Source organism: Rana temporaria, chromosome 4 (assembly GCF_905171775.1).
Source record: "Rana temporaria chromosome 4, aRanTem1.1, whole genome shotgun sequence".
Taxonomy (NCBI): Eukaryota; Metazoa; Chordata; class Amphibia; order Anura; family Ranidae; genus Rana; species Rana temporaria.
The window spans coordinates 125,203,017-125,220,658 of NC_053492.1; the positions used below are offsets into that span (position 1 = coordinate 125,203,017).

The following is a 17,642-nucleotide window of genomic DNA, read 5'->3' on the forward strand; positions in this document are numbered from 1 at the left end:
ACTTGTGGTGCAAAGTGGATTTGCCTTTAGTAAATAACCCCCATTGTTTCTGTGTGCTAATGACCTAACACAGGACTTTTATCACACAATCCCTGCTGTCATAGATATATTGTCATAGAGTGTTACGGACGTTGTCATACAAGACACATGTATGTGAGAACATGGGAAGATAGCATGATATCAGTGAACCCTCATCCCCGACCAAGAACTATTTACACACCACGAATGCGCGCTACAACATCTCACGTATTACACCGTATAAAAGCGCAACTCTGCTCTGCACCACCCCAACCTATAAATGTGGTGGCGCCGCTACATGGTATATTGCGGCTCTTGCTGAGTGACTGTGCGCCGCTATCACGTGTATTGTAGTCTGGGTCCCGTCTAGGTCACATGACTGGTCATGGCGGCTGAGATCCACTCCCGGTCTCCGCTCGGCCCTGTACTCCTCACTAAGATACCCGGACACCGGGAGCAGGTCACCTCCGCCTGCTTCATCCCGAGAGAGGACGGCGTCATCACCGCCAGCGAGGACCGGTAATTATACAGGGTGGCGGGGGCCCATATCACCCTCTGACGTCACGGGACATTACAGAATGAATCACCCCCTCCCCTACTGGATCTTCAGTGTAAACACTGACTGCCTATTCCCTGCATTTAGAGACCTGATGTGCATTCCCTGCAATACACACACTGCTCTTCCCTGCATGTACTGACACACTCTATAAGCAGGACAGAGACAGAAGAATAGGACAGCTTTGTACTGCAAAGTATATCATAGGTCACTCTTCTCCCATACAGTGACACTCCCTGCCCTTCCTTGCTACTTCCTGCCCCATCCACTGCCTAGGATGACACTCCCTGCCCTTCCTTGCCCTCTACTGCCTAGGAGGATGATACTCCCTGCTCTTCCCTTCTACTGCCTAGTATACTTCCTGCCCTCCACTGCTTAGGATGATACTCCCTGCCCTTCTCTTCTACTTCCTTCCCTCTACTGCCTTGAATAATACTTCCTGCCCTTCTTTTCGACTTCCTTCCCTCTACTGCCTAGGATGATACTCCCTGCCCTTCTCTTCTACTTCCTTCCCTCTACTGCCTTGAATAATACTTCCTGCCCTTCTTTTCGACTTCCTTCCCTCTACTGCCTAGGATGATGCTCCCTGCTCTTCCCTACTACTGCCTAGGATACTTCCTGCTGCCCTCCACTGCCTAGGATGACACTCCCTGCCCTTCCTTGCCCTCTACTGCCTAGGATGACACTCCCTGCCCTTCCTTGCCCTCTACTGCCTAGGATGATACTCCCTGCTCTTCCCTTCTACTGCCTAGTATACTTCATGCCCTCCACTGCTTAGGATGATACTCCCTGCCCTTCTCTTCTACTTCCTTCCCTCTACTACCTTGGATAATACTTCCTGCCCTTCTTTTCTACTTCCTCCCCTCTACTGCCTAGGATGATACTCCCTGCCCTTCCCTACTACTGCCTAGGATACTTCCTGCCCTCCACTGCTTAGGATGATACTCCCTGCCCTTTATTTCTACTTCCTGCCCTTCACTGCTTAGGATGATACTCCCTGCCCTTCTTTTCTACTTCCTGCCCTCCACTGCTTAGGATGATACTCCCTGCCCTTCTTTTCTACTTCCTGCCCTCCACTGCTTAGGATGATACTCCCTGCCCTTCTTTTCTACTTCCTGCCCTCCACTGCTTAGGATGATACTCCCTGCCCTTCTTTTCTACTTCCTGCCCTCCACTGCTTAGGATGATACTCCCTGCCCTTCTTTTCTCCTTCCTGCTCTCCACTGCTTAGGATGATACTCCCTGCCCTTCTTTTCTACTTCCTGCCCTCCACTGCTTAGGATGATACTCCCTGCCCTTCTTTTCTACTTCCTTCCCTCTACTGCCTTGGATAATACTTCCTGTCATTCCCTGCTACTTCCTGCCCTCTACTGCCTAGGACAGTGATGGCAAACCTTGGCACCCCAGATGTTTTGGAACTACATTTCCCATGATGCTCATGCACTCTGCAGTGTAGTTGAGTATCATGGGAAACGTAGTTCCAAAACATCTGGGGTGCCAAGGTTCGCCATCACTGGCCTAGGATGATACTCCCTGCCATTCCCTGCTACTTCCTGCCATTCCCTGCTACTTCCTGCCCTCTACTGCCTAGGATGATACTCCCTGCCATTCCCTGCTACTTCCTGCCCTCTACTGCCTAGGATGATACTCCCTGCCATTCCCTGCTACTTCTGCCCTCTACTGCCTAGGATGATACTCCCTGCCATTCCCTGCTACTTCCTGCCCTCTACTGCCTAGGATGATACTCCCTGCCATTCCCTGCTACTTCTGCCCTCTACTGCCTAGGATGATATGCCCTGCCATTCCCTGCTACTTCCTGCCATCTACTGCCTAGGATGATATGCCCTGCCATTCCCTGCTACTTCCTGCCATCTACTGCCTAGGATGATACTCCCTGCCATTCCCTGCTACTTCTGCCCTCTACTGCCTAGGATGATACTCCCTGCCATTCCCTGCTACTTCTGCCCTCTACTGCCTAGGATGATACTCCCTGCCATTCCCTGCTACTTCTGCCCTCTACTGCCTAGGATGATACTCCCTGCCATTCCCTGCTACTTCTGCCCTCTACTGCCTAGGATGATACTCCCTGTCCTTCCCTGCTACTTCCTGCCATCTACTGCCTAGGATGATACTCCCTGCCATTCCCTGCTACTTCTGCCCTCTACTGCCTAGGATGATATGCCCTGCCATTCCCTGCTACTTCCTGCCATCTACTGCCTAGGATGATATGCCCTGCCATTCCCTGCTACTTCCTGCCATCTACTGCCTAGGATGATACTCCCTGCCATTCCCTGCTACTTCCTGCCCTCTACTGCCTAGGATGATACTCCCTGCCATTCCCTGCTACTTCTGCCCTCTACTGCCTAGGATGATACTACCTGTCCTTCCCTGCTACTTCCTGCCATCTACTGCCTAGGATGATACTACCTGTCCTTCCCTGCTTCTTCTGCCTCTTAAGAGACTCCCTGCTAGCCATAGACATCCAATCCTTTATTGCAGAAGAGATAGAGGGGTTTATTTGCTAAAACTAGAGAGTGCAAAATCTGGTGCAGCTCTGCATAGAAACCAATCGGCTTCCAGATTGTGTTGTCAACGCTTAAAGTGGTACTAAATGTTCGCGTTTAAAATAAATAAATAACATGTCATTCTTATCTCCACTGTGCAGTTCGCTTGCACTGAGTAGCCCTGATCTTCCTCTTCTGGGGTCCCACAGCGGCTCTTGCGTCTCCTCCCCGCATTAGATAACCCCCTCTGGGAAGCTCTCTCTCGGGGGTTACCTTGCGGGCGCGCTCCCGTGTCATACACTCGGCGTACATAGCCGGCGAGTGTATGACTCGGCTCGCCCCCAGCGGCCGCGTCATTGGATTTGATTGACAGCAGCGAGAGCCAATAGCTGCGCGGCTATCAATCTATTCAATGAAGAGCCGAGAATCCGTGGGATGGACAGTGCAAGGTGTTTTTCACCTTAATGCATAAGATGCATTAAGGTGAAAAAACATTAGGCGGAACAAGCTGAAGATTGACATTGATTGGCTACCATGCACAGCTGCACCAGCTTTTGCACACTCCATCTTTGAAGTAACACACCCGCTATTTTACAAATACAGATGTGGTGTTGCTGCAATCCTCCGGGGCAGGAGAGTTTTTTTGGTGGTAGACCGTGAGAAATGTACAGCTAATTTTTTTATATATTTTTACTATTTTGTGCCAGTTTTCATTTGATATAAAAAAAATTAGATGTACCATTTACCACCAAATGAAGTGCCAATCTGTCTCTTGGCTATGTTAGCCCCATATTTTTCACTTTTGAATTGCCATTCAGTAAATTGACTGATGGCACTTTGCTTTTTAGGTCTTGGTGTATTGTTGCTTATTTAATAATGTGGTGCAAAGACTGTACACCTTTACACCCCCCAATCCCCAATGTACTTGCCTCCAGGGTTGCTGAGCTGTCGGCACCCTCAGTGTCCCTCTTTTCCATCAGCGCTTTCAGGATGGATTAGATGGATTTTGGTTGGTCAGTGTTGTCACATTGAATACACTGACCAATCGGAAACTGGTAAATTGGTGGGTTTAGCTCCACTTTAAGTTATAACAAGAAAATGGGATTAGCTGGTGCTTTGCCATTGCCTGTTATTACAATAAACAACGACCACTATCCTATACAGCAAGTTACTTTGGAGGAACATTCAATAGATGTTTTGCATTGAGACGCTTTCACTCCTGCTCTGTTATTTGTGGTAATACTTCAGAATTAGGCAAATAATGGCAGGTTCCATAAGACTGTGGCTTCCTGTGTTGCCTTGCTCTATGTAAATTGGCTGCCTTGGCTTAGCTTTTCATTGCATTATTTGTGAAATGTGCTCAGACCACAATTTGGTGGCAGGCGTAATACATTTTTACTTTAGACCCCTTTTACATGGGGTGGATTCCGTCGCAATCAGCAGGGGATCGGAGTGATGACACATCACTCTGCTTAATGGATGGTTGGGAGTAAACAGACACCACTGGCTGTTTATGTATGACTACCTCTGATCTGCTTCACCTAAATCAGGGGTGTCCAAACTTTTTTTTAAAGATGGCCACATTTGATGAAGTGAACATGCTCGTGGGCCGACCATTTTGCCGGACATTTTTTGAACCATTAAAATTTGATCTAAGTGTGTTCGTCCGAGCATTAATACACGGCCCAACAAGAATTCTCTTGCCTTTGTGGCGGTGTGTGGTGAAGAGATGAGCTTGGGCGTGTTATTTGGATATATACTGTATATATCTCTTTTGTGGCCCCAACGAATTCCCGAGCGCTGCTCAGAACTAAGGATGAGCTTGGGCGTGTTATTTGGATATACCGTATTTATCAGCGTATAACACGCACAGGCTTACCATTGCAATCAATGCAGCCTCACTGTTGCAATCAATGCAGCCTCACCACTGCAATCAATGCAGCCTCACGTGCCCTGAATGCAGCCTGATTGATGCCCATCTGCAGCCTTGGAGGGGACAGGGAGGGGGAGGGACAAGTGCCGTCAGATTGCAAACAGGAGAATTTCTTGTTTACTCTGTGGTATCTTTTAATACAAAGTCCCGCCTCCTATGATAAACAGAACAGTCATCCAATGGCATCCCAAGAAACAGGACTTCCTATTACAGACGCCGCCAAGTAAACAGGAGATTCTCTTTATGTAATCTGACGGCGCACGTCCTGTCCCCTCCGAGGCAGCGCCGATAATACGGTATATATCTTTTGTGGCCCCAGGGCACATGTGAGGCTGCAATGGCTATATATATCCAAATCCCCAGGGGGGCCCATATTAAATCACCAGGGGGGCCACAATTGACCCCCGGGCCGGACATTGGACATGCCTGACCTAAATGGAAGAAGACAGAGACCCCTTCTGTTTTCATTAGCAGGCCCGATCACACCGAGGTAGACACTGTTTCTTCAGCGGACTTGATCAGAACTCCCATGTGAAAGGGGCTTTTAATGGTCAATTCACTAATGAACGTACCATACTTTTTCATGCAATAAATATGCGTGGTAAATGCAGTGCCGATCCTGACCTCCCTGGGGCCCTAAGCAAAATGACATGTCACATTAAAGTTGAGAAGCGGGGGGGGGGGGGGGGTGTTCTGCTGTTGGAAATGACATCTTGCATTAAAGTGAGAAATAGGGGGTGCTGACTTCTCACCCCTTCTCCCATGCAGCCAGTAAGTTGAGAAGTGGGGTGAAGGGCCAAAAATAGCTTCTCACCAAGCAAGGCCTCTAGTAATTTGGGGGCCCTCCGCAACTTTGCAGGGCCCTAAGCGGCTTGCGTAGTGAGCCTAAAGAGCGGATCGGCCCTGGGTAAATGTCACAAAGAAATCACAATATATAATTATGATGTAAGGATCAGCAAATCAAACCACTGAGGGCAGTGGGGGACCAGGCATCTGACACTCGGCAGTTTCTCCAACCAACACAGCAGTGATCAGTGGGGAAGGTGGGTATTAATCCAGCAATAACATTGCAGCTTACAAAAGTGAGGCAGGAACTTAGAGATATTATTAAAGTTTCGTTTTTTTTTTTTGGTCAAAAATAACAAGTGGTTCTGCACAGAGCAGCCCAGGTCTTCCCCTTCTCAGGTCCCTCGCCGATGCTCCTGGCCCCTCTTGCCGAATGCCCCCAGAGCAAGTAGCTTGCAATGGGGGCACCGAGTTGAGCCGCTCCTCTGTGTGTCCATTCAGGTACTGAGCTGCGGCTTTGCCCCACACCCTCTCTCCCCTCATTGGCTGGCTGACTTTAAATGACAGCAGTGGGAGCCAATGACACCCACTGCTGTGTATCAGCCAATCAGGAGGGAGAGTACCAGACAGCTGAGTCTTGTACAACATCACTGGATCAAGATGGGGCTCAGGTAAGTATTAAGGAGGCTGAGGGGGCATGCAGCACACAGTTTTTTTAAATTTTATCTTAATGCATAGAATGCCTTTAAAACCACTTTAACATTAAAGTGCTATTAAAACCAAAAATGTTTATATATATATATATATATATATATATATATATATATATATATATATATATATATATATATATATATATATATATATATATATATATATATATATATATATATATATATATAAAACTCAACGTGTGTGTGTGTGTATGTATGTTCCAGCATCACGTCCAAACGGCTAAAGATATTAACATGAAACTTGGCACACATGTTACTTATATGTCAGCAACAAACATGGGATAGGTGGTTTAACCCTTACCCACCCCCATTTGCCATGGTCGGGGTTTTTCTTTAAAGTCCCATTCAACTCTATGGGAAATACATGTTACTTCATAACTTCCAAACGGCTGTACATATTTCGATAACACTTGGTCACATGTTACTTATATGTCCACTTAAACTATAGGATAGTTAATTTATCCCTTAACTACCCCCATTTGTGAGGGTCGGGGTTTTTAGACCGGGCAACGCCGGGTATTCAGCTAGTGTATATATATATATATTGCAGCTTACCAACCTTTAGATGTGGTGAATGCATTCGTTTTCCCTCTGTTTTTACCTGGTGAGCTGGCCAGGAACACATTTCCTTTATTAGTGTCTCCATTCTGGATAAAGTAGCACAGGGGGCACATTTGGACAGCAGCATAATCTGCCTTTTGGGGAGGGGAGTGTTTGATGTTCTAGCAGATTTACATACACCAACAAACTGAAGTCAAACTCCAGCTAAAACTTTAGAAGCTGTTACAGCAAACATGTTACTTTGTATGAACAGCGATCTGTCATGTCCCCCCCCCCCCTTCAGTTAGAACACGCAGAGGGAACACAATAAACCCCTTGATCGCCCCCTAGTGTTAACCCATTCCCTTCGCTGTAAACTTGTCAATGGTCCCAAAAATGTGTCAGATGTGTCCGCCATAATATTGCAGTCCCGATGAAAATTGCTGATCGCCGCCATTACTAGTAAAAAAAAAAAAAATGATAATAAAAATGCCATAAATCTATCCCCTATTTTGTAGATGCTATAACTTTTGCGCAAACCAGTCAATATACGCTTATTGCTATTTTTACCAAAAATATGTAGAATACATATCGGCCTAAACTGAGGAAATTTTTTTTTTTTTTTTTTCAAAATTGTCGCTGTTCTTTTGTTTATAGCACAAAAAAAAACAGAGGTGATCAAGTACCGCCAAAAGAAAGCTCTATTTGTGGGAAACAATTATGCACATTTTGTTTGGGTACAACGTCGCATGATTGCGCAATTGTACGTAGCAGTGGCAAATTGTAAAAAGTGCTCTGGTCAGGAAGGCGGTAAAATCTTCCGGGGCTGAAGTGGTTAAAGAGGAACTCCAGTCTGCTCATATAATTGTCAAAAATGTTTTTACTACAATTCTGCAGCTTCCCTCCAACCACTTGGCGTGTTGTTTTATATATATATACTGTGACTCTGTACTTGCCAAATATGCTGCAGAAATCTCCATCTGGCTGGCTGCATCCATTTTAACTGTGGGCAGCTGAAGCTGCTGCCTGTTCACTTTCTGGATTTACACAGACACACACACGGCCAGCTCTGCAGCTCTCATTGGCCCTCTTATGACTCATCCCCCACTTTCCTTGCAAACTCTAACGAGAGAGAGCTGTGCATGATGTCATACGCCAAGGCTAATGACCACATAAGAAACAGGAAGTGGGCTATAGAAGGTAAACAAAAAATTACTATCCCAAGTTAAAATGACAAGAGCAGAAGATTTAATAGATGGAAAGTTGAAAACAGTTATTGAAGGTCCGCTTTAATTATACAAACAATTAAAATGTATAAAAATGAAAGAGGGGGTTGAGGGTTGGTAGTAGGGGGGTGATCTAAGGCAGGGGTTGACAAATTTGCTTGGAATCTAGGAGCCAGCTAAAAAAGTTAGGAGCCAGAAAACGCCCCCCGTCCCGACGAGCTTGCGCGCAGAAGCGAACACATACGTGAGCAGCGTCCGCATATGTAAACGGTGTTCAAACGCAATTTTGAAGCGTGACATGTTGGGTATGAATTTACTCAGCGTAACATTATCTTTCATAATATTTAAAAAAATGGGGATAACTTTACTGTTGTCTTATTTTTTTATTAAAAAAAGTGTAATTTTTTTCCAAAAAAAGTGCGCAAATACGGCGTGACAGAAAGTATTGCAACGATCGCCATTTTATTCTCTAGGGTGTTAGGATAAAAAATATATATAATGTTTGGCGGTTCTAATTAGAGGGAAGAAGATGGCAGTGAAAATAGTGAAAAATGACATTAGAATTGCTGTTTAACTTGTAATACCAACGGCCACCACCAGATGGCGCTAGCTCACATCTGGTGGTAATAACTTGTAATACCAACGGCTCACCACCAGATGGCACCAGCTCACAAAAAAAAATTATTTTTTTTGCCCACCTTCCAAGCCAAGTCGCCAGGACACTATTTCTAGTCGCCATGGCGACCTGGCGCCCGGGATTTGTCGATCCCTGATCTAAGGATTCCGAAGCTCTGATAGGGGTCATGTAATGAACTTGTAATTTTAATATTTTCTGACGCAAATTCCGAAATTGTAAATCAACTGAATGCCGACATGTGTGGTTAGGAACCGTTTTTAGTGTTTACTAAGGCAGCCCATAGATGATTTGATTCAGTGTTGATGGGGGGAATACCTTCCACAGCACTATTGTGCTCTGCTGGTGGGAGGGTGTTTGGGGAACACGATGATTACTGCTAGCGACTATAGCTTCTGGCAGTAATCACATGCCAAAAAATCTCACTTGGCTTGTACCAAAGTCGATTGATTGACTAATGGGGTTGTAAAGGCGGAAGGTTTTTTATTGTATGTACAATCAGCCTGGCCATACATGAATTAAAATTGGGCAGGTTCAGCAGGCACCAGCCAATTTTGATCCATGTATGGCCGGCTTAACGCTCTATGGCATGGCTCTGTTAAGTTAGATTGCCTTTGATGGGCAGTAAATAAGTGTTACGTTTGAGAACTGGGATACAGTATGTGAAACCCTGCCCTGCACACAACCTCCCACTTTTTACTACATTTATATAAGTGTTATAAAACCAGTTGGTTTCCATATAAACATGTCATTGGATTTTTTTATAGTAACGCAGAGAGAGAGAAACCTCTATAGAGACTTTTCTATACTTGCATTGGAAACTGTAAATTTCTTCCATATTTTTCCCTCTGTTAATTATTCCCATTATTTTTATCTACATCTTATGAACAATTTCTAGCTATTTATCCAGTGGCTGCTAATCACAATGGCGGCTCAGTGCTGTCTAAATGGTAATATGTAAATGGGCCAGAATAAAGGGAAAGTTGTTCGTTCTTCGGAGTGAACAAGGATCTCTTGTATAATTCACAACATGTGAAGTGAGGAGTCACTGACTTAACCCCCTTCCCCTCTCATATGATCAGCCTTATGGGGTCTGTCTTTGTCTTAGGCATGGTGAGTTTTTTGCATGTGTACTACATTCTCTCCTTCTGAAACCAGAAAACCTAAAAGGGCTTCCAGTCACATGATTTTTGGAACCGGTGTTATCAATATAGTGGTGACCTCAAAATCATTAATGTGATATTAAAGGTAAAAATATAACACACATGTTATGCTTACCTGCTCTTTGCAATGGTTTTGCACAGAGGAGTGCCGATCCTACTCTTCTTAGGTCCCCCACTGGCCATGGGGGCACTTGTGTGTGCTCACTCCTGAGCCCCGCTCTGTGTGTCAATAAGACACACAGAACAGGGCTTGGCCCCACTCACTGGCTGTTATTGACCACAGCTGGATCGGCTCAGGGAAGTATTGGGGCCCTTTCACACGTACGGACCGTATGTCCGCATTTTCATCCATCTGTTTGCGGTTGAAAATGGGACATACATGGGTCCCTATGTGATTACGGGTGTCAGCGGATGAACATCCGCTGACACCCGTAATTTGTCCGCCTCCGCAAAGATCCGCATTTGCAGACGGAAGAAATCCTATTTTTTTTCCGTCTGCCGGATCGGATGAATACGGTCCGTGTTCGTCCGATCCCCCATAGGGGAGAGCGGAGGAAACACAGGGCGGTCCCTGCACAGTGTGCGGGGACCACCCTGTCAGCTGCCAGCTCAGCGAGGATTTTACGGAGGATCCCCGCTGAGCTTTGTGGACACATGGAGCGGATCATTACTGATTCGCTCCGTGTGACAGGGCCCTTAAGGAGAGTCTGAAGAGGGAGCTGCATAATTAATGGGGTTGTAAAGGCAGAAGGTTTTTTATTGTACACATTAAGATAAAAACCTTCTGTGTGCAGCAGTACCCCTCAGCACCCTAATACTTACCTGAGCCCCTTCTAGATCCAGAGATGTTGCAGCAATATGTTGACTGCCTGGGACTTCCCTCCTCGTTAACTGAGACAGCAGCACAACGCCATTGGCGCTGTCAGCCAACAAGAAGAGAAAGGGGGCAGCGCCAGGGCTCTATGTCTGAATGGACACAGGGAGCTTTGACTCATCTCCGGTGCCCCCATAGCAAGCTGCTTGCTGTGGGGGCACTCAACAGGAGGGAGGGGCCAGGGGCACAAAAGAGGGACCTGAGATAAGAAGGATTCTGGCTGCTCTGTGTGAAACCACTGCACAGGGCAGGTAAGTATAACACATGTTTATTTTAACAATAAAAAAAGGAGACTTTACAATCACTTTAATTTTTTTTTACCTTCATACATAGAATGCATGAAGGTAAAAAAAAAAATTATGCTTTACAATCACTAAAATAAAAGACTCCTACCCTTATTTGCAAGCTGTGTTTTGTCCGTCCAGTCAAAATAAGCATTTTAATGGCTGGTGGACACTGCTCAAAGATTCCCCCACCCGCTTCCTATCCTTAAAGTAAAAAAAGACAAAACTTTATTTGGATAGAGTGGTGAAAGTTTAGAACCCCTGCCAAGTTTTATAGCTGAAAAATCACAAAATTTTAATTTGCCCCCAGAGAAGGAATAGAGAAAATCTACCAATGGGAACACTAGTAGACCGCTGAAGAGGGAGAAAAAACCCCCCAAAAAAATTGCAATACAATCTCATGATGTGCTAGTATACATTGCATACTAGCACATTATGAAATGCCTTAGAACGAAGCTCCCGCATCGTGCTCGATCATCGCTGAGGGAGATGACCTGTTTAATCCTGATCGCTGACTCCCACGATGTGAGTGGCCGGAGCCGCGATGAGGTTGCGCATGCGCACGGGAGCCCTTTGTTCCGGCAGGATACGCCGGACCTGCAGAACGCATGCGCTGCTGATGTGAGCGGCTGCATGCAGGGTCAATATCTCCTAAACCTTGCAAGTTTAGGAGATATTCTTTTTTTATTATAGGCTTACCTGTAGGTAAAAATCACCAACCAGCAATACAACTGCTTTAACTAAGAGAGGGTATCCTTCACTTTATAGCGTATGGGTGTGCAACCTGTGGTCTTCCAGCTTTTGTGGAACTACAGGACCCATGAGGCATTGCAAGGCTGACGGTTGCAAGTGTGACTTCCAAAGGTAAAGGCATGATGGGACTTGCAGTTTCGCAACAGCTGGAGGGCCGCAGGTTGAACACCCATGATTAGAGAGAACTTATTTCAGTCCCGTTATCCATGGGACAGGAGGTAAAAGTAATTGTTTCATTGGGAAGATTTACTTTCACTTAAAAAGTAATTTTAGCCCTGGAAGAGTTTAAGGCCACTGGCTGCCCTTTGATTCCCCCCACAATAAACCGCTGCAGGCTGCTGTGCATGGATTTTCCCAAAAGTTAGGATCTGCATTTGTGACCTCACTGCTGTACTTTATGCAGTGTTATCCTTTTTTCCTGATTTTTAATATGGCATTTAGCAGTGAAACCAGATGACTTGTTGATAGTCGCTATAGACATATATACCTGCATAAAACTGAAAAAGTTTGAGGCAGGTGTGAAGAAATGCTGTAAAGTAAGATTGCTTTCAAAAATCAATTTTTAATTTAGTTTATTTTTATCAATTTAATAAAATGCAAAATGAGCGAACAGTAGAAAAATCTAAATCAAATCAATGTTTGCTGTGGCTACCCTTTGGCTTTAAACCAGCATCAATTCTTACACTTGCATACTTTGTACACTTGTACAAAGTCAAGGATTTTTTAGGATTCCAGTCAGGTTCATGAATAACCAATTGTACCAAGCAGGAGCTAATAATCATCAATTTTGTATGTTGAAACGCAGTCATTAACTGAAACAGCTTAACACTGGGTAAGGAACAGCCAAACTCTGCTACTAAGGTGAGGTTGTGGAAGACAGTTTCATGTTTTAGGTCATACATCATGGCAAGACTGAGCACAACAAGACACAAGATTGTTATTCTACATCAGCTAGTTCTCTCCTAGGCAAAGATTTCAAAGCAGACTGGGGTTTTAAGATGTGCTGTTTAAGCTTGGAAGCACAAAGAAATGGGCAACATTGAGGACTGTAGAGGCAGTGTTTGGCCTTGTAAACTTAAAAGAGAAGTATGTTTTTTTTGTTTTTTTTTGGTTTTTTTTTAGATTCATACTTGCCTAGGTGGATGCAGCATCAGACTGATGTTGCATCGGTCCCCGCTGTCTCTGCACTGAGAAGCGAGCCATCGTACACCGCCGACAGCCCGATTCTCACTCCTCCCCGAGCAGAAGGCTGCTGACTGTCAGTTAGCATCTCTCCTGCTCTGCCCCTCCATGCTCATTGGAGCTCTGAGCTGTGGAGGGGCGAGGAGCGGCCATCTCAGCGGCTCGCTAAGAGCCTGAGACAGCCATCCGTCTAGGCAGCTGGTGGATCAAGACTTCCTAAGTCAGGATGACCCGGTGCCTCGACTGATTTTTTTTTTTTTTTTATTAGATCTTTTTTGCTTTTCTCAAAAAATAAAAACCCAGTGGTTTTCAAATACCACCAAAAGAAAGCTGTTTGTCTACAAAATCAATTTGATGTATGGTGTTGCATGACCACACAATTGCCAGTTAAAATAGTGCAGTGCCGAATAGCAAACAATACCTCAGGTCATGAAGGGGGTAAAACCTTGCGGAGCTCAACTGGTTAAAATGAAATTTTTTATTTTTCCTCACACTGCTTTGTTTACATTTTTCTCCCCTAGCAAGGGGGAAAAGATAGTAACTGATCACTGTGATAGGCAATCAGAGGCTAGTACAGCGATCAGGAAATAGACCTCGCAATTCCGGATTGTTCTCTGTGCTGGGAGTGCGCTTTGCATTACGCTCCCAGCAGAAACTCATGTATCCATATGTGCGACCCGACGGATAAAGATCAGGAGGAGGTTAAGCTGCAAAGGCAGCTGGTTGGGGGTGTACACCTAAAATTCTCTTTCCCTGTTGTGTTAATTGGCAGTAAATGGGGCTGTGCTGCAACCATGTATAATGCATGCAATTACTCTACTGTGGTGCAGCACCTAAAAGGGTAAAAAAGTGAGGACATCGCCTCCTTCGTACCTGTTACTGCTTCAGAGGGGTGGCAGAAACTGGTGTATGTGTAAACCTAGCTATAAAGAGAGAAGAAATTCTAAGGCTTCCTGCCTATCAATTCATTAGAAAAGACGATAAGCGAGAAGTTATGCATTGATGTGTTTAGTTTCAGCGTAGTGTCGTGTATTCTTGCAGTGTCTGTGTATATTTGTGTTTCAGTTTGTGGATATTTATTTTTTAATCTGAGCAATTTTTCTTTGTTTAGAACAATTCGAGTATGGCTGAAGAGAGACAGCGGGCAATATTGGCCAAGTATCTACCACACCATGTCATGTGAGTTCAGCTAATACTATACCTTTACCTTTACCCATTATCCATGTTATTCCATTACATACAATGGCAAGAAAAACCTTCTTAAAAGAGAAGTATGTTTTTTTTCTTATTATTTATTTATTTATTTACCCATTATACTTACCTAGGTGGATGCAGCATTGGACCGATGCTGCATCTGTCCCAGCCTCCTCTGCACTGAGAACCGAGCCATCGCCGATGACTCGGTTCTCTTAGCTCCCTCAGCTGCTGCCTGTCAGCTCTCCTCTCTGCTCCTCCACACTCATTGGAGCGCTGAGCTGTGGACGGGTGGGGAGTGGCTGTCTCAGCGGCTCACTGTAAGGTTGAGACAGCCATCAGTCCAGGCACCTGGCGGATCTTGACTTTATTGTCATATTGACGTGGTGCCTGGACTGATTCCAGTGATGTCAGCAGAGAGTGGACTTCAGACCGCTCTCTGCTGAAAATGGGTCACAGGAGTGCAAAACGAATTGCACTCCCGTGACCCACAGGAGAAGCCCAGCCAAACGAGCTCAGGCTGGACTTCTCCTTTTTAAAGAGGAAGTAAATTCCCCATGTTTTTGCACCTATAAATATGGTGCAAGTTTAGGAGATATTTACTGTATTCTACACTGATTACGTCAGCGCCCGTGCTGTTTCTTCAGGGCATGTGCCGTGACCGGCCAGTCACAGCGTCGGAGGCTACGAACCCGGAAGAAACGCCAGGGAAGATGTCGGGCGTGTTAGCGGGCGCCGATGCAGGGCTTCGTTTTAAGGTAAGTATTTCATAATGAGCTAGTATGCGATGCTCATTTGACCGAGCAATCAAACACTGCTGAACGCTTGATTCTCAGAGCTCCATGAGCAGAGAGCTGTCAGTCACCGCTGTCTGCTCTGCCCCCGCCCCCCCCCCCCTCCCCTCCCATGCTCACTGGGCTGTGGAGGTTGCTGGTCCAGGCTGTTAGTGGCTTGCTGAGAGGCTGAGCCAGGTGCCATTCTGGGTGGATCCCAACCCATATGCTTGCGGTTTTACTCCAACCTAGACCGTCTCTGTGATGTCACCCGACAGTGGGCTTAAACTCAAAACGGGTCACCGGAGTGCAGAATGAATTGCATTCCTGTTATCCACAGGATAAATACAACCAAACAAGCTTTGACTGTACTCCTTTAACTGCTGATCACTGGTGGATTTTACTTGTTGTCTTGAGTTGCCTATTAAGGCCTCATGTACACTACAGATACTAAACTGAAGTTTAGGAGCAGCTGGGCATTTTTTCCATGTACTTGTACACAGTCGTTTATCGGAGTTTAGAGGCGGTTGAGTTTAGAGGCGGTTGAGTTTACTGGCGTTTTTTTGAAAGCAGAAAAATCGCGTTCAGGACTGTAGTTTACCGGTTTTTCCGATGCTTGTAACCACGGTAAACTGAGTTTTTGCGCGTTTGCATTTATAATTTTTGAACATATAAAAATTTTGAAAAAACACAAATTTCACCACATGCTGTTGCCTGCATCGATGGGTGTAGCAATGAACTCTGGTTCTCACACAATTTTCGACGTCTCGGCAACCGCAGGAGCATTTCCTTACACATGCTCATGATGGGATCCATTGTGAAAACATAAAAAATGGGACCGCTTCTCTCTCTGCTGCTGCTCTCTTCTCTCACAGAATGGCTGAAATAGTTAATAATTTACTTATTTTTTTTCATGTATATTGGGCATTTGGGAGGGTCACCTGAGGTGACCTTTGAAAAACGCTTTTAACCTCAAATGCTCATAACTGCTGCTAAACTCGCATAAACTCCATATGTAAAATCTGTACAATAAACGTTTTTCACCATTGGTTTCTAGCTGTCCGTTTCCAGTGTTCAAAAAAGGTTTTCAACTGCCCTGTGTACATGAGGCCTAAAAATGTCCGTTTCTTTGGAGAACTGTGTAAATGGGGCACAAGATTTCTGTGCTTTTGGTTGGATTGACGTGGATAGAGCTAAACAAACCTTTTGTCCTTGTAATATCCTGGAAACTTAGTTGTCAAATAACAAGAAGACGCAACAAACATCAGCTGGATAGCTCCTGGGTTTTAAATCTTTGTACTCCATCTGAAGTAAGTCATTATTATTGCTGAATCCAGAAATATCTGGTACAAAGTGCCATGTCTGACATAAGGACAGTCAAGATCTCTTCAGGAGTCTCCTTTTTTTTTTTTAAATGACCAGTACCTTTTAAACTACTTGAAGGGGGATTTTTTTTTTTTTTTTTAATTCTCACATACAGACCATTATGCAGGTAAAGGACCAGGCCCCTTTTTGCGATTCGGCACTGCGTCGCTTTAACTGACAATTGCGCGGTTGTGTGATGTGGCTCCCAAATAAAATTGACCTTTTTTTTTTTTTTTTTTCACAAATAGAGCTTTTTTTTGGTGGTATTTGATCACCTCTGCGTTTTTTTTATTTTTTGCGCTATAAACAAAAATAGAGCGACAATTTAAAAAAAAAAACAATATTTTTAACTTTTTGCTATAATAAATATCACCAAAAAATATATATATAAAAAAAAAAAAAACCTTTTTCTTCCTCAGTTTAGGCCGATGCGTATTCTTCTACATATTTTTGGTAAAAAAAAATCGCAATAAGCGTTTGATTGGTTTGTGCAAAAGTTATAGCGTTTACAAAATAGGGGGTTGGTTTTATGGCATTTTTACTAGTAATGGCAGCGTGTTTTTTTTTTGTGACTGCGACATTATGGCGGACACATTTTTGGGACCATTGTCATTTTCACAGCGAAAAGTGCTATGAAAATGCACTGATTACTGTGAAAATGACAATGGCAGTGAATGGGTTAACTAGGGGGCGCTAAAGGGGTTAAGTGTCTTATCGTATGTTTCTTACTGTAGGGGGCGTGGCTGGACGTGTGACGTCACTGATCGTTGTTCCCTATAACAGGGAACAGACGATCAATGACAAGCCACAGAGAAGAACGGGGAAGGTTTGTTTACACTTACCTCTCCCCGTTCTTCAGCTTCTGTGATCCGATCGCGGGACACCAACGGTGATTGGGTCCCGCGGGCGCGAAGCTTCGGACCGCCGCGCTCCCGACCCACGGCTGGGTTCTTAAAGGGGACATGCATGTAGGCCCTTGCGCCAAGCCGTGCCGTTCTGTCGTCGTATTATGATTATTATTTAGGTACTTATACAGCGTCGTCAATTTACGCAGCGCTTTACATATACATTGTACATTCACATCAGTCCCTACCCTCAGGAGCTTACAATCTAAGGTCCCTAA

The 17,642-nt window shown here is 44.8% G+C and overlaps 1 protein-coding gene across 2 annotated transcripts in view; it reads left to right on the forward strand.

Annotated features, from left to right (window-relative positions):
- Window positions 1–327: 327 nt before the first annotated feature.
- WDFY1 (WD repeat and FYVE domain containing 1) overlaps window positions 328–17,642 on the forward strand; it is a 50,710-nt gene continuing 33,395 nt past the window's right edge. Inside the window, exons 1-2 of one of the 2 annotated variants that reach the window (XM_040349027.1) lie at window positions 328–537; window positions 14,299–14,366. In XM_040349027.1, coding sequence (XP_040204961.1) covers window positions 404–537; window positions 14,299–14,366 — 202 coding nt within the window. In that variant the 5' untranslated portion in view covers window positions 328–403. The remainder of the gene's footprint in view (window positions 538–14,298; window positions 14,367–17,642) is intronic. The other variant, XM_040349026.1, reaches the window with a different exon arrangement.